At 44.8% G+C, this 18,230-nt stretch overlaps 1 protein-coding gene across 3 annotated transcripts in view; it reads left to right on the forward strand.

The window, feature by feature from the left end:
- Positions 1 to 18,230, forward strand: part of PTP4A3 (protein tyrosine phosphatase 4A3) — a 200,094-nt gene that overhangs the window by 173,966 nt on the left and 7,898 nt on the right. For 2 of the 3 annotated variants that reach the window (XM_078686670.1, XM_078686671.1), the window contains exons 4-5: positions 4,031 to 4,161; positions 8,455 to 8,529. In XM_078686670.1, coding sequence (XP_078542796.1) covers positions 4,031 to 4,161; positions 8,455 to 8,529 — 206 coding nt within the window. The remainder of the gene's footprint in view (positions 1 to 4,030; positions 4,162 to 8,454; positions 8,530 to 18,230) is intronic. The other variant, XM_078686672.1, reaches the window with a different exon arrangement.

An 18,230-nucleotide genomic window follows, 5' to 3' on the forward strand; every position in this document is an offset into this window, starting at 1 on the left:
TACGTTTCACAAAACAAATTTACACTAGTAAATGGCTCTACGCACACTTGCAATTTTACCACAATAGTAACTTTGTTAGAGATTTAACTTTCTCACAGGGACAGCGAGGGGTGTTCCACACAGAGGCGTTATTTACAATTAGTTAAAAGGTGAACCATTGAGTATGTAGGTAATTCCAAACATTTAATAGAAACATTTTAGGTGGTTATGGTCCACAGCAAGATTTATTCTGTGTCCAGCGTGGGTGTGGGATGGACCAGTCCTGTAATATGGCCTCCGAGTACACATCGGGTTCATGCAACAGCCTCTAGAGGGTTTATTTGTGACTTTCAGGCAGCATCGTACATGGTGCACTTACCATAGCAAATATGTAAAAGTTGCAATAGTTTTGCTGACTATTTTACCAATGACATTTAGTAATAATAAAGCATTTTTCTTAATATTTTAGTATGTGATACTGCAGTGGAATGTAGCCACCATTTTGTCTGGGGCGACATTTGCCTCCGTACCCATTGCCATAGTCCTCCCAGATGGCTACAAGATCACCTGCAGAGGCCGCACCAACGGAGTCGGAGGAGGAATCTCCATCGTCCACAAGAACAGCATCAGGGTCTCGACTAGCACAGACTACGCGCTCAGCACGCCGAACACATCCATTTTCAGATCCACACAGACCCTAATTCCATCCTCAGAGGCACCCTCGTCTACCGACCCCCCCCCCCCCCCCCCCGGACCGTGCCCCCAGTTCAGCGACTCCATCGCTGACTTGATCAGCGCACACGCCCTGACCTCCACCGACTACATCCTCCTCGGAGACCTGCACTTTCACCTTGCGAACAACTACAACAATTCCACAACCCTGATCGATAACCTCACCAACCTCGGACTGAAGCAACTTGTCCCACTCTGCCGGCCACACGCTCAACCTAGTCTTCTCCTCCAGCCCGTACGTCTCCATCAGCCACACCACAAACTCCTCTGGACCGATCACCGCTGCATCCACTTCGCCTTCCAGAAACCCACCACACACCACCGCACCCAACAGATCCCCCGCCGCTGCTGGAGGAAAATCACCGAAGACTACCTACATGCAAACCTCGCTCTCAGCCCACCCACTGAACCCTCCAACAACGACACTGCCCACAGCCTCAGACGCTGGATAGAGGACTGCGCCAACACCCTCGTCCCGCTGAAGAAACCCCCCACAGAGACACCAGCAAGAGGGCCAGCTGGTTCACCCCAGAACTCCTAACCTCCAAGCAAGCTTGCCGGAAACTAGAGAAGAAATGACAGTGAACAAACGCCGGACAGCCACGCAGCACACAAGGACTCCATCCGCAACCACCACCTCATCAGGGTGGCCAAGAGAACCTCCTTCAAAGACTGCCTCGACAACAATGCACACAATAGCAAGGAGCTCTGTAACATCGTGAAGGAACTCTCCAAACCCAGCTCCAACACTGACATACCGCCATCGCAAGCCCTGTGCGACTCCCTCTCCACCTTCTTCCACCGCAAGATAGCAGACATCCATGACCGCTTCAACACCCTGACAGCCCCAACAGACAGCAACACAACAGACCCTCCGTACACCATCGACCACGACCCCCTGCTAGCCTGGGCCAGCGTGATCATCTGACACCATTAAGACCATGCGCTCAATCCACTCCGGCTCTCCGTCAGACCCATTCCCGCACCACGTCGTCAACAGAGCAAGCAGCACCATCACAAGCCCACCTGCGCAACGTCCTCCATCTCTCCCTCGAGACCGCGACCTTCCCAGAGATCTGGAAACACGCCGAGATCAACGCCATACTCAAAAAAACCTAAGGCAGACCCAAGAGACCTCAAGAACTTCCGGCCCATCTCTCTGCTCCCCTTCACAGCCAAAGTTATTGAGAAAACAATCAACAGACAGCTAACCCGATACCTCGAAGAAAACAGAATCCTGGACCCTTCCCAGTCAGGGTTCCGCAGCAACCACAGCACCGAGACTGCCCTCATTGCCGCCATCGACTACATCTGGACCCTGCTGGACAACGGCGAGACCGCATCACTCATCCTCCTAGATCTCTCTGCCGCCTTCGACACCATCTGCCACCGCACACTGCGCGCACGCCTCCACGCTGCAGGGATCCGAGACTAGGCTCTGGATTGGGCCACCTCCTTCCTCTCCGGCAGATCCCAGAGCGTCTGCCTCCCACATTCCGTTCCAAAGCCTCCGAGATCATCTGTGGCGTACGCCAGGGATCCTCCCTTAGCCCAACGCTGTTCAACATTTACATGGCCCGCTCGCACACGTAGCCCGATAGCACGTCCTCAACATAATCTCCTACACCGACAACACTCAGCTGATCCTCTCCCTCCCCAAGGACCCCATCAGACCAAGCCAACCTCCACGAAGGAATGAAGGCAGTCGTTGACTGGATGAAGACCAGCCGTCTGAAGCTGAACTCTGACAAGACGGAGGTCCTCATCCTCTGCTCCAACCTTTCAGCCTCGGACGACTCCTGGTGGCCGACCACACTAGGGGCAGCACCAACACCCACCGACCACGCACGCAACCTGGGAATCTTCCTTGACTCAACGCTCTCAATGACCAAGCAAGTCCACGCCATCTCCTCCTCCTGCTTCAACACCCTCCGCATGCTCCGCAAGATCTACAGATGGATCCCGACAGATACAAGAAAGAAAGTCACCCAGGCCCTCGTCAGCAGCAGACTAGACTACGGAAACTCCCTCTACGCGGGAGCCCCGACCAAGCACATCAAACGACTACAACGCATCCAAAATGCCACGGCACGACTGATCCTCTGCCACGGCCAGATCTCCCTCCCCCCCCCCCCTCCACCTGAGCAACCTGCACTCCCCGTCAACAAGAGGATATCCTTCAAGCTCCTCACCCACGCACACAAGGCACTCCACAAGACTGGCCCAGCCTACCTCAACAGACTACTCTCCTTCCACATCCCCAACCGCCAGCTATGCTCCGCCGACCTCTCACTCGCCACCGTCCTGCGCATCCGAAAAACAACCACTGGTGGGAGATCATTCTCCCACCTCGCCGCCAAGACATGGAACACCCTCCCACTGAGCCTACGACAGACCCAAGCCCTGCTGACCTTCAGGAGGCTACTCTAGACCTGGCTGTTCGATCAATAGCCCGTCCCCCCGCTCACCCCACCCCTAAGCGGCTTGAGACCCTCGCGGGTATGTAGTGCGCTTTACAAATGATTGATTGATTGATTGATAAAATAGCAAAATCACCAAAGAAAACACATTTTTAATATATAATCACACACTGCCATACATTAGAAGGCTATTTCATGTCCATGAGGAGTTCCAAGACTATGAAGAGGAACAAGGCTGAAGGCAGAGTTATAAGGTTAAAGATCTGAGGTGACCTGCAATATGCTTTTATTATACAGAAGAGCATATTTATTTATTTAAGGTTTTTGTAGAGCGCGTAGTAACCCGTGAGCATCCCAGCGCTATGTTATTCCTTAGAATACATGGTGACACCATCACCTTTCCCACAAACCACTTAAATCCTTTGTCTTGCTGATTATGGTTAATTTTCGAGAACAGCAGAAAAAAAGCCAGTTCTTGTTTAAGCTTCTGCTGCAATAATGCTCATTGACCTGCTTTAAACTTAGCTGCTGACTCTAGCAGTAGGCAGCATGGCATCACAATTCAACAGTAATCACATATTAACTCAACTGTAATATGGAAATTGGAGACCAAATTATATGCTGGTATTGCAAACTTCAATGTATTACAATAATCTAAATGGGCAATATAATCCTATTCACAAAAGTATTTTATATTGCAATAAAGCCCTGTATTTATTTTAATACATTTTTTATGTGAAATGATTGTCACCAACCTTCCAACATGTGGTTTTGTATGAAACATGTATTACAAAATAAAATGTGCTCTCTCTGAATAGTATTTTTAAAATGTTTAGCCCAAAATAAAGGTTTGCTTAACACTCCATGCCCAGTCCTGTTCTTTGTTCCTCTTTCATAAGGACTGGCCTTTTGAAGATGGAGCTCATCCTCCAACTAAAATTGTAGATGACTGGTTAAATTTACTAAGGACGCGATTCAATGATGATCCTGGATGCTGTGTGGCTGTCCATTGCATAGCTGGCCTTGGAAGGTAGGTGTTCCGGTTTTTGAATCTTGGCTTATGCATTGTAATTTCACCTTCTCATTATCACTGCTTTTTTTTTCTCTCTAGTCTTCCATTTTAGATTTTCTTTATCCATGCACTTTTTGTTCTGTCCAATGCTTTTATTTTTTCTTCTAAAGTTTTTAGTCTTTTTATAATTTGTTATTTTAAAATTTCATAGTGAAAGCTTTACCTCAAGATAGTTTGTGGGAAGGTTCTTTAAGGAATTATCTTGTAAAAGAACCTACCAGTTGTGTGTGTGTTTTGGATATTTCTTAAAATGGAAGATTAACTCTTGTGCATCAACAACCTGTGTGTCGTGCTTCCTCAGTAGTTTCATTTGCCCAACAGTTTATTAAAGGGGCTGGATGGGCTCTACAAATGTCTTCGAGAGCACTGTGATGGTCGTCATGAGCGAACCTCTCGATGAGGTCAGGGATGTAGCTGTTTATGAAACTAAAACTCCCATACAGCTGAGCTCCTTTTTTAGCACGAATTTCGTTTTTTTTTTTTTTATTGTGGCATATTAAAAATGGAGTATCCGGGGCTATGTGGTTGATCATGGGTCCCTAATCCCTCAAGTCAGATGACCCAGCTAATAACCACAAGGAACTCATTATTTTTTTCACTAGGGAGGGGGGCTGTGAGGAAGAGAGGCGGATCATGGGTGTCTGGGCTGGTGGTGGAAGGTCATGTGTTTTGTTGAAGTATGCTAGTCCTTCATTGTGCAGGGCTTTGTGTGAGTGGGTCAGCATCTTAAACTGGCATCGCTTCTGGATCGGGAGCCAGTGTTGCTTCTTGAGGTATGGTGTGATGTGGATCCTTCTGGGGAGGTTGAGAATGAGTTCTGCCGCTGTTTTGTGTTGTCTGTAGTCTCTTCAGGAGGCGTGCAGTGAGTTCCCATAGTTTAACCTGCTGGTGACGAGGGTCTGAGTGACTGTCGGCGTTGACTGGGAGCCATCTGGTCTTTCGATGTATGCGTATGTTGTGGAAGCAGGTGGATGAGACTGCGTTTATCTGTTTCTTCATAGAGAGATTTTCCATCTCCCGCCCTAACTACACCCACAACCTCATCTTAGAAAGCAGAGTTCCATGCGTCGTTCAATAGTGAGGTGTTCCCAAAGATGAGGTTTTCTGTCTTGTCCATGTTGAGCTTGAGACAGTTGTCCGTCATCCAGTCAGTGACGTTCATATCTGTGGAAGTTGGCTGTGGTGGAGGTTGGGGTCTTCTACCAGCGAGAGGATGAGCTGGATGTTTGTGTAGAAGTCGAGTTCTTACGATCTGATGGTGTTGGTCAGTGTCCTGTATTTGTTGAAGAGGGTGGGGCTGAAAGACCATCTTCGGGGAAGCTTTGGTCCGGAGATGGACAGTGGGATACAGATTCTCTGGGTTGTTCTGGAGAGGAATGAGGCAATCCATTTGAGAGCATCTCCCTTGATTCTGATGTGGTGGAGACTGTTGATCAAAATGTGATGGAAGACTGTGTCAAAGGTGGTTGACTAGTCAAGGAGGATGAGAGCTGCTGTTTCATCCTCGGTCCAGGGGGGCCCTGATGTCATCGGTAGCTGCTATCAGGGCTGTCTCCATGTTGTGGTTAGCTTGGAAACCTGATTGAGAGGGGTCAAAGAGGTGGTTATATCACAGATGTTCGGTTAGTTGCTGGTGGTTGCCTTCTCGAACCTTTGATGGAAAGGGGAGCAAGGAGATCGGCCGGTAGTTCTTCAGTTCTGCTGGGTTGCCGGATGGCTTCTTTAGGAATGGCCTCACTGCAACATGTTTTCAGTCCTCGGGGAAGGAGGCAGAGGTGATGGAGGTGTTCAGGAATTTCTTCAGCTCGTCGCCAATAGTCTTGCTCCTGACGTCGAAGATGTGGTGGGGGCAAATGTCCGTGGGTGCGCCAGAGTGCACATAATTAAAGATCGAGATTGTAGCTTGAGTTGAGGGGGTCCCAGTGGTTGAGCAGGTGTTCTGAGTTTGTATTTGTGAGTGTGAGGGGGCTGATGCTGTCAGCGGTGGAGGGTTGGGGTTTGGAGTTTTCTTAGATGACAGATCTTGTTGAACAAGTTTGACAGGGTGTCACACAGTTCTTGGGAGGTTGTGATGTCCTTCTCTCGGCTACGGGGATGGAGAGCTCCTTACTGTGGTTTGTGCTGATCTCTATGTGGGCTGCTAGGGCGTCGTTCTTTGTTTCTTTCAGGAGGCGGTGGTAATGTTTGAGGGATATCTTGAGTGTTCTAGGCTCCTGCCTCTTTGCTGGTGCATCACTTTCTTTCTAGTTGGCATTTGCATTTGGTGGTGCGTGGAGATGTGCAGCAGGTGTCTATGCGCCTGGAATTCAGAGGTTTGTGGCGGTGTAGGTGCGCCGGGTGCAAGAACCATGGGTTATAGCACTGGGCATGGTCCTGGAGCAGACTGAAGGTGTACAGTAAAATTATGGAGTAGATATGCTATTGAAGCAACTGGTTTGCATATCCGTGCAATTTTCATACCTATTCGAGAAGCGTCATTCAGCTGACAACAGCAAAAATGGATGGATGAAATGCTTCATTTAATCAGAACTACTGTTAATCAGCCAGAGTGCGTTCCATCTTTGCCTGTGCCATTAAAGGCATGACCCATCTGCTGAAAGTCACATTTATACTGACAGGGCCTTTGTGGACCTTTACGAAAACTTTGAAGCAAAGTATTGTTGTTCCTAAATGAAAATGGGCAAATGCTAGGTTCTTCATTGTGATTGGCACATGATGTATAGATCACGGTGGAGAAAATTATTTTTTCTACTGTGATGGCTGTTCTCCTGCTTTCAGGTCTTCTTTCTGGCTCAATGCCTCTTCTAATCTCCCATTTCATGCGTGCCCCTTCCCCGACTCTCATCCTATTTTCTCATTCTCATCCATATCTTCTCCTATCCATATCTCCTTATTCCTTTCTTGCACTGACAACTTTGTTACATTTGGTTTATATCTTTAAATGTATTTGAATAGCTGGTGGATGCGCTCGGTCGCTGGTGGATGCGGATGGGTGCGCTCAGTAGCTGGTGTACATGCTCGGTGGTTGGTGGGTGCGCCTAGTTGTTGGTGCAAGTGCTCTCTTGATGTGTTCTAGAATATAAGGATGCCAGCTGCAGCATTTCGAAGACAACAGTTATTGTGTTATTGCCAGTGCTAACCTAGAGCTCTAATAAATCTACTACTACTTTCAGATTATCACTGCCTTTGTGCGGTAATGGACACAGCTCCATATTTCTGGTCCTTTTCTCTTGCTCATCCCCTGCCCCATTGTTAGTCTTCATCTCCTTCCTCTTTCTTCTATACTGTCACTTGTTCCTCACCCTCTTTTTCTTTTGTCCCTTTCTTCTGTATTGTCCATATCCCCATGTTTCACTACTTTCTGTTTACATCACTACCCCGAAGTATAAACACGGAGTCAAACATCAGGCTGGCAGGGTTTGTTTTTAGGTCGAGCCTGGGCAGTGTATGCGCTGCTTTGCGAGGCATGCTGTATTCAGGTAGGGGCTTGAAGCGCCACCCACTCACCGCCCATATTTTTAATTGGCTTGTCATTGTCCACTGTAAACTGTTTATTGGTTAATAGGCATAGTAGTCACTCCTTAGTACCCCCTGGTCTCATTTTGTAACATCCCATGGCGACACCCTGTTACGTGTGTTAATTACAGCCTCCAAGCACTATTTTCTCAAATAGTTTGGTCCTACCTGCTGTTGTAGGCAGGACACGCACTTTCCTAACGCTTTTCTTATTGCAAAATTGTATTTGCAATGCAATAAGTCTCTCATTTGCGATAGTTTAAGCTATTGGCATTGTAAATGACAATGCCTTTTATCGGTTTTAAAATCCACTCCTAAATAAAAAGCATTGTCATTTACAATGCCAATAGCTCAAACTCTCAATGTGAAACTTATTACATTGCAAATGCTTTTTTTTGTTTTAAACACTCCGAAGGGGAGCATATGGAATGGCGGCTACATAGACAGCTTACTGATCAAAGAGATGGCTCGTTATTGGACAGGTGTAGACACCCTCACCAACACCACTCTCCCCCAAAAATTAAATCTGGGTTGTTGGGAGAAATCCCCCTTTCTGCCCTTGCTGGTGCTAAGCAAAGTCTTAACATCAGTCTAGATGCCTGGCTACCCAGAACACACCTTATTTTTCAAGCATTATGTTGTATTGAGCTTGCTTGCCTGTTCAAAATACACACTGTTTTATTTTATACTCGTTTCCCTGGTTGCCCAAATCACCTGCCTCCTTTTTATTTGTAGAGCACCTGTCCTTGTCGCACTCGCCCTGATTGAGAGCGGCATGAAGTACGAAGACGCCATCCAGTTCATAAGACAGTAAGTGCCCTGTAGTAAACTTTTGCTATGTGCCAAGTTGCGAGCCAGCCATACAAGTCACAACATAAATATCCCAGGGCACAGAACACTCTCCCTGGTGAATGCCAAGGAGCAGTTAATACATCTAAAGGGCGGCATGAGTTCTTCCACTGCCATTTGAGATGAAGTTTATTTGGAGAAGCTTTTTCCCCACTGTGAGACTTGAGCCTGTGACCTCCAAACCAAGCATTAGTTTTCTTAACATTGCTTTTATTCAGCACATTATGAATTTATATTCATTTAACCGTGGTGTTTCTCTTCTAAACAAACACATAAGTCGTTCAGAGCACACAAGGCTGCAGTTGCTGCTAACTCATTTTTTAATCCTTGCTACCTAGAGACCAGTCGTGATCACACAACCTTTGCGAATAAAAAACAGTAGGTGAAAAAACGTACCAAGTTTGTGTCCAAAGAAAATGGAATCGGCAAGAGAACAGTTATCAACAACTTTATAGTAATTTTAAGATTATTCCACTGATCATTCCTAAATAAATGTTGGTCTTTTAAGTAATCACTTTGTCATGTTATCATGCACATAGTAAAAAAAAGATCGGTACTACAATGTTCAATCCGACATGGCTGTCAATATTGTCATACTATCTAGATCAATCTATGTTGAAGAGGCACTTGGGCAACTCTGACAAAATATGCTGTGGGAAAATCCATGAACTGTACTAGTCCAAAGCAAATATTAGAAAATGTTGATAAATTGGGGATATCGGGAATTACTGGAGTGGAAAGAATAGTCTGTTTTTTATATAATGACACGCCAATAACCCGCATTCTTTACCTGCTACTCAAGATTCACAGAAACACATTCAAACCGCCTGGCTGACTCACCATTTTAGCAAATGGAAGTTTGCTCGAAAACCCTTCATGTGTTGGATCATTTTTTGTTTCCTTTTGTAATAGATACAAAACAATTTCTGGGATGATGAGCACATCTTAGTAACATTATATGTAGATGCCTTTTATACAAGCAATGTTACTAGATATAATCAAACTCTTCCTACGTGAGAACATATTTTTCTTCGAGAACCAACTCTACAAACAAATCTAAGGGAATGCTATGGGCACGGTCTTCTCCCTGCTAAGAGAATTTGTTCATGAGCCTCTAGGAAGAGCAAGATGGTCTGGACACAACATGGAATTGTACCCCAATAACCTTGTAATATGGCTGCAACACATTGATTACCTTTTCCTTATATGAAAGGCTTGGAAGCCGAACTCAAAACAATTTCACAGGTCATTAAACCAAAATGACTTCAATGTAGCTCCTACTATGACAACTAGTCGCATCTCGTTAGAGTTCCTAGTGGTCCAATTAGCCATCAATCAAAATCATAGAATGACCACTTCATAAAGAAGACTGACTGCTAGCAACTCTACTTTGCATGCACTAAGCAGCGGCCCACCTACCTTTATGAGGAAGAGGTGTGGCGCCACGGCCAGGGCGACTGACTCCGGTATCTGGGGAGCGCGGTTCGATCCCCGGCTCCGGCGGCAGGTCAGCCCAGCACCATGTGACTCTGGGCAATAGCTTGCTTAATCTTCCCGACGGCCCCCAGCGCCTAGAGACCCTTACGGGTGATTGTGCGCTTTACAAATGTGGATTATTATTATTATAGGAGCATTGTCCCCTACAGTGAGTTCTTGCATGCAAAACTAGCTCCGAATCCGGTTTCTTTTCCAACGCAAATTGAAAGTTTATGCAGATTTAAAGACGGAGGATATTCGAACAAGCATCAGAGCGTATATAAACACGAGACGAAGAACAGAGTGACATTAATACCTTGGAAATGGTTACTAATCCGATTCACTTTATTAAACATACAAAACGCAAGATAATTCGGTACACAAGATTTCCAAGCATTGAAAGATCTTAACAGGCGATGATGCACTGAGCGAAGCAATGGGAACAAAACCCTTTAGTTACATATAAGGGTCCATCCCACAAAGATAAACTAGTCCAAAGTCACAAAGTATTAAAACTTCTTTTGGCTCGCACTGAGAAAGCTTTTTCATCGTTTGTCAATGCAAGGCCTGCAAGTACAGCACCAGGACTTACAAGATTTGGGCTACGAGCGAACCATCAAAACCAATAAAAATTTCAAAAGGAATGTGTGGTTTTCTCATTTGCCTCTGTAAAAATGCTTTATAGGCAGTACGGGGTTTGCAGTAAAAAGATAACTTGTTCACATTAGAACCATCACTATTAAGGACTCCAATTACAGCACTGTGAAACGATATATGGAGCTGCACAACAGTGATTGGACGACTAGGAGGTACTTCAAAATGAGATTGTGTAAATAAAAATTATAAGTGGTAAAGACTGAACTCGAAGAAGAATTGAGTCATGTGATATAGTTGATGCTCACTTACTTACACCCTCTGGTATGAATTGTGGTAATCTTTCAGTGCATCTCTCATTTTCAGGCCAATACATTTCTTTACTGTCTTGTTGGTTGATCATAACTTTGATCACAAGTTTTAATAACCAGAACAGTACCGTTTTTAAAACTTTTTTTTCATCACAAGGCAGTATGAATACACATGGATATCTATAACTAAAAATGTCTTTGGCCATGCATACTATCACTCTCAATCATTGTAATGAAATGTTTGATACTGTTGCTAGCATTCCACTGCCATTATGGAAATAGACTAATATAGTCAATATTAAATTATATTTGACAGAGAGAACTAGGTCTATTGATTAATGGGCATTATTTGACCTGCGTTTTGACACTCACAAGTTCATTGTAACTATTAGTAATCCATTCAAAAGCATGAATTGTGAATAATTTGCATATGAACCTTGAAAGGGCCAGGACGTGATAATATGTAATAGGAATACTATAATCCATAATACGTTCTAAATTTATTTATTTATTTTATTTTGAAAGTTTTATATAGCGCGAACAAGATCTTTGCAGATATCAGAGCGCTTTACAAGGACAAGGGGGTCATAGACTAATAGACTGTAACAGCTGAGGTAGTTGGGTACAAGGTGCATAGTTACATAGGTAGGTCAAAAGAGGTAGGTCAAAGGTGAGGTAGTGTCTTCTATCATAGAGTAGGTACAAGGTGCATAGTCAAACAGTTGCGCCAATAATATAAAAGTACAAACATAAGGAGCATATACTTGTTTAAGCGATCTTAAAATGCTTAGCATGAAGATAGGCATAGTTGAGGTAGGAGATGAGTACAGGGTGTATAGTCACACAGGTGCATCAAAAGTACAAGAGTAGGGAAAGTTGAGGTGGTGTAGGTACAGTATGCAAAGTCAGACAGGTGCGTCAACAATATAAAAATGTACAAAGAGGGAACGTATACAATCAAATAAGTCGATAAAACAAGTAATACAAATAGTCCAAGGGGTCAGGCAGGTAGTACAGAGCGGATTGATTAAGAAACGTACTAACTATTACCAAACAACTATTCCTTGGCCAATTATTCGGAGTCTTTTTAGAAGCACCATTATTTGCCCAGATTATCATAATCACAAGTCCTTCCTATGACTAGGAACCCCCAAGTCATTCGGTACCAGTAAAATAAAGTTTATCCCCGAAGGTATGGTTGACTGCATGGTTTAAGCCACACAGCACCAATAAAACCCACTAGTAGATCAGCTTGGCCATTGTAACATGAAGGAGTATGCTTTTTACTATGTCCATGATTACATGACAAAAAATCTTAAGTACCTAAAATGATAGTTAATAGATAATGAATTAGAACTATGGAATAATACTTTAATTACTGTGGAGTTATTAATAACTAACTTTCATTTTGTATTTTCTTCGGCCCAGTTAAAACAAACTTGGCCAGTTTTCACTTTATATTCTTTAATTCAATGGTTTCTAAGGTGATCATGTGATAAATTACCTTCCTGGTCGAAATGCATCTTGTCCCCTGGCAGCACGAAATACATGAGTGTTCTCAGCAAGTCTGGAATGGCTTTTTGTGTTTGTCCGTAAGAGGCACCCCACTTTTGGACAAAATTGCAGGTAGCCGAGATACCTGCGAACGAGCCTTGGTTCATTTAGCCGGTAGTCTCCTAGTACTCAACCCCCATGATATACATGATGGGCACTCTCCATTGAACAGGAAGGTTACTGTCTCGAATTTTACCTCTCTCCCACCTCTACCAACTGCATTTCAACCTACTGCCATTCACTGAGTTAAAACCGCCTGCCTCCTGGAGGAAGAGGTTCGGGTGCTCTTACAAACTGGCACAATAGAACCAGTACCTGCATGCCAACACGGCACTGAAGTGTATGTCCTGTACTTTTTACCCCCAAAAAGGATGGCTCCCTCTGGCCAGTCCTTGACCTCTGGCCATTGAACGTCTGTATTCTCTCTAAACACTTACTTATGGTTAGTCTGCAAGATTTCACCCTGCTACTTCAAGGCAACTTCATGCTAGCACTGCATCTCAAAGACATACTTTCCTTCCGGATCCGCTGTGGATGACCCGACCAGTTCAAGGGGTTACCCTTCGCAAGCACTACAGGTCCAAAGATGTTCACAAAGTGCCCTGTGGAGCTGCGTACGCCCAGCACACACTCAAAGCATTGTCTCTACTTCTCAGCCTAGATTTCACAATCAATGAGGAAAATCTATCTTGTTAGCTGTTTCAAATTCAATCCGTCCTCTGGTCATTCTTCAGTGCAATGGCAGGCAGGGCATTCCCCAATGACCAGAGGATGATAGCATGCCAACAGTTGCTGCCTCTTTTTCAGACACACTGCATTATTACTGTTTGAGCTCTCTTAAAACTGTTGGGATGATGGCTTCATGCATGGCAACTATACTGTACACCAGATTTCACATATAACTGCTTCAGGAATGTGTCACAAGGCAGATGGCACAAGCGAAAGTGCATCAGGAGGATCTATTCTTGGTAACAACCAGGGTCCAGCATTCTCAGCCTGGGTAGAACCGCAAGAATCTGTTTGGCAGACCCTTTCAGACTCCCTTCTGCAAGTGACGCTCACCACCAATAAGTCATGAGATGGGGAGCTTGCCTCTGCGAGGTGCCCCTCAGCACCAGGTGTGCCACATAAACGATCTGGAGTTTCAAGGCATCAGACTAGCCTTGAAAGTGTTCCTCCCATTTACACAGGAAGAAACCGTTAACATCCCTGCCATTATCTATAACCAGAAGCAGGAGGACATCCACTGCCTCTCAGGTCTCTGCTTCAGCACAAAAGATTTGGCACTGGCAATTCCACAACAACATTCACCTGTTGGTGGAGCATTTTCTAGGAGTGGGGAACAACTTTGTGGACCTGCTCAACAAGACATATTCCAGTGGCGGGGGACTCCAACAATAGACCTGTCCCCACTCCCAAAACCTCAATGTGCCAAACCTTGTCATCCAGGTACCCACACCCATGGTCCATGGACTGTGGAAGAACTGGTCATGGTATTTGTATAAATACCTTTCTTCAAGGCCTTCATGGACGGTCTAAAGTAGGTAATACTTTTAAACACTGCTCTGACAGCTTTCTGGAACATCAACCGCTCGCGTCTCATGGGTCTTCATTTGAACCACTGCACTCATCTCACCTGCAGTTCTTTTCTTTTCTTGGACAGCCATTTTTTGACTCCCTCTGACAAATTTATGAGCTTCAAACTCTTGCAGCCTAAAAGCTATTTTAGGTTCACAAAGATAAGACAGTTCTTTGTTCAAAGCCCAAATTTCTGCCCAAGGTTATTTCTCCTTTACACATGGTTAAGCTGCAGGTCTTCTTCCCACAGTCTGATTATATAGCAAAAATGGACCTCCAGACTCTAAATGTTAGTAGAGTATTTATGCACTACATTAATAGAACTAAGCCCTTTAGAAGGTGTACTTCACTTTTGTGTAGCCTTTGCCAAACCACTAAAGGGGCTGTGCCATCTCTAAAGCTAGCATTGCTAAGTGAATACTTGAGTGCATCCTAACTTACTATGCCAAGGCCAATTGCACACTCCCAGCCCCCCCCCCGCCTAACTGCAAAAAGGGTTCAACACCTTCTTTTGTGGGTGGCATCCCTTTAATGGATATTTTCAAGGCTGCTACTTGGTTAATCTACACACCTACTCCAAGTGTTAATGTGTCGACTGCCTTGCATGTCTACAGACTGTAGTTAGCCAGGCAGTCTTAAGATCACTTTTTCAAACATCTGCATCATTTGCTCATTAGTCAGCGCTTTGGGGAGTGACTGCTTTATAGTCTGTCAGTGCATGTGTATCCACACCCACACATGCTACAAACAGAAAATATTACTTACCATGTAACCATTTGTTCATAGCGTGTAGATCCACATGCACCTGCCCTCATCCCTAAAAACAAGTGGGGATTACATATATTTTCCAGGTTCTTTAACTCCCTCCTAATATGCACACCATACTGACTTCAGCACCACACTCCACTTAAACTACTTGCCCGCTGAGCAGAACCACAATCTAAGGTGAAGTCTGTGTACTGGGGCATTGTAGACCGAGTGGAGTCACATCTCGTCTCATGACTAAAATTTCTATGAAGAAAAACAAGTTGGAAAAGTCCGGGCTCAATACTAGATAGCAGGAGTATGGAGAGCATGTGAATATGTAGCACTTTACACTAAAAATAAATGGTTACAGGTCAAGTAGTATTTTCCATGTGTGTTATGTTGATTTGTATACCACACCAATTACTTGAGCGTATTCAGGTGCTTGGGCAGGTGTGTTGGTGTGTGGTCCCCAAGGTGCTTACATGCAGTGTCAGGTCTTTTGGAACTCAAGAATTGATGAGGAGGCGCTGATGTGTTGAGGGACGTTCATGTATTGGGAGCGATATCGGAGAATGTGTAACCTCCAGATTTGCTTTTTCGCATGCATGGAGTGTGCGCAGAGCGTAGGAGTCTGGTGGGTGAAAGTGTTTGTGGCTGCTCAGGATATTCTGGTCCTGTGTTGTGTAGAGCTTTGTATGTGTGCGTAAGAAGTTTGAATTGGCTGCACTGGTGAATGGAAATCCAGTGAAGATTCCTGAGGTGCGGCGGGGGAGGTGGAGTAGGAGTGCTGCATCAGTGCTCTCGATGGTCTTGAGACTGAGTTGTTTGGAGAATCTGGCGTTGTGATGTCGTAGTAAGGCCTGCTGGTGAGGAGTGATTAGGTATATGTGCGCATACCTGTGTTTGGTCATTGTTTTTCTATATATCGCTTCTTTCTACCTTTTTCTTATTTTATTTATTTATTTTTCTTGCTGTGTGCCAAAGTCTGATGAAGAAAAATAAGTACAGGTCCCTAAATGTGAGTTTTGCTTTCTACCACCACCCTTTTGATTTCTTAAAGCATTCCGATTTTGTATTAACACACCTAAAATTGGCTGTCACTGGCATTTCATAATATTTCAAGCAGGCACAGTGCCATAGCACTGTCATTCGTACTCTGAAATGTCACTTTTCTGTCCTCCTGATCTGTATCCAATCTAATGGTGTATGATTAAAGTATAAACCTAGCTGGGAAGAAAGAGCGCTGTATGTGAAAGCAGAGATGGGAATGATTCAAGATCCAATACATTGCAATGGACAGTGCGCTCCCAATGGTGGTATAACGGCATGTATTTTTAAAGCACCCATTCTCACCTGAGCTATCTTGGCACTGATTAACAGTTGCCTTTGAGTTGGACAACTCAGTGTTCTCATTTTATCGACCTATGAAGAAGGCTGTGTGGACCCACCAGGATTCAAACCTGTAAAGTTCTATTCAAATTCCTGCAGTGGATGCATTAGTCCAGTCATGAACCCGGCTTGGTTCTATGGCTTCCCTAAGGATGAGCGTAGCAAGTGAGTTTGGGCTGCTAAATGGAGCCCTAGTTCACCCAACCGCGGAGATGTTGCGTTTGCCTCCTACTGGCTGCCTATTTACACAATCTGAATATGCATGCAATTCGTTGGTAATCTGTGTATTTAAATCCTCATTATTTACCTAATTATCAAGTTTCTAAGGCCCTACAGGCTTATGACGCTCCAAGCCTGCAGCTCTTTACAGTGCAGCGGATCCAGCTTCACACGACTAAAGTGGCGGACCTGCAATACAATGCAAAGATCCAAGTCCGCTCACGGGCTGAGTGTAAAAATCCAGTCCAGTTTGCAGCGCATGGTAAAACAATCTGCCAGTAACGAGAGTGATTAGCAAATATCTCTTGCTCCATTTTATGCATAAGGCAAAGCTTGAAAAGTTAGTCAACTCGTAACCAACCTCAACTAATAAGGGTATTTCATGGACCTCCTTGGTTAGAATATTTGCCTTGTATGAAAAACTGAATTGTTTTCTTGTTTGGACCAAGACAGCGGTCGTTTTCCTTAGGATTTACAAAGGTCGTCTCTGCTTCCCTTTGTTTACTTTTGGGTTTTATTACTACTTTACCTCATGCATGGGTGGTTAACGTGAACTGTAATGGTAGTCTCCACACCCAACAAGTTTCATCCTATCTCTGTTTTCCATTATTCCCTTCAGTAGGGCGGCTGCTTACAATAGGACGTGCGGCACCCCGGAGGGATTTGCCTTACTCAATGTATAGATTGAGTCGATCACTTCCCTGGACTGTCTTTGTGTTGCGTTTGTTTGGCCAGGCTGGGGTTGATGCTCCTCACCATTGACCCGAGATTCTATTCTCTATTTCTGTGGCAGGCTGAGACGCGTGGAGGAGTCTGCCCACTATACTCTGGAAGGATCCAGAGCTTCTGGTGTGACTGCATCCTGAGAATCTGAGCAAAGGAAGCCTATCTTTACTGAAGGTCTCTGATGGCAGATAGCTCTAGGAAAGACCCTTGTTTCATAGTGCACCCAAGGTGGTATGGAATTCACACAGTAAGGGCTGGTAAGTTCGCTCTGGATTAGTCAGGTGGTCTGGTGATCTCACAGAATTCATCCACAGGCATCTAGTGTCTGCTGAATTTGATTTGGATGGTGTCCCTTGCGCTCCACATTGTAATCTTCTGGTAAGGAAGAGGGGGCATTTCCAGTGCCTTTTTATTCCCACTAACAACCGTCTTTGGGCAGAGGAACATATGAAGACCCTATTACTATGGGTGACCTTTTCTTTGGCTGAGACATTTCGAGGACTTGGAGCTTCTGCGATTGTCAGCAAGGTCTGTACAGATCCATGATGTTCAGCAGCCCATTGCTGCGTGTATTGTAAACGTGGGAAGAAGGACCTCTTAACGCAACTCCTTTCTCCCTGCATCCATGCCCCCTTAGTAGTGGAAAACCAGGAACCACAGCCAAACACCTGAAAATAAAAAAAATAAACGTGGTACAAAACACACCAGTGGAACTAATGCACAGAACAAGGGTTAGAAGTCATGAAACTGAGAAAGTATCTAAGGAACTAAGCAGTGTTATTGTCTCCACCTGTGGAGAGGTACATTTTAGTGAAACTATGTCTTCCTAGCAATGCAGTTCTTCTGGTGTTCAAGCATGCTGGGGAACATAGACGGTGCCCTAGAAGAGAATTAGTTTTTCAACACACACACACACACTTGATGTTGTAGTCCTCCAGCCCCGTCATTTATTAGCTTAACAGGTTGTATGATGCAGGATGCGCGTTCCGAACTTGAAAAAAACAGGGCGACATTGACACTTGTTACAATCTCAAGGTGACTTCTGTTTTTCACCTTGTAGTAATCCGT

This window comes from Lissotriton helveticus, chromosome 4_1 (genome assembly GCF_964261635.1).
Source record: "Lissotriton helveticus chromosome 4_1, aLisHel1.1, whole genome shotgun sequence".
In the NCBI taxonomy this organism is placed as follows: Eukaryota; Metazoa; Chordata; class Amphibia; order Caudata; family Salamandridae; genus Lissotriton; species Lissotriton helveticus.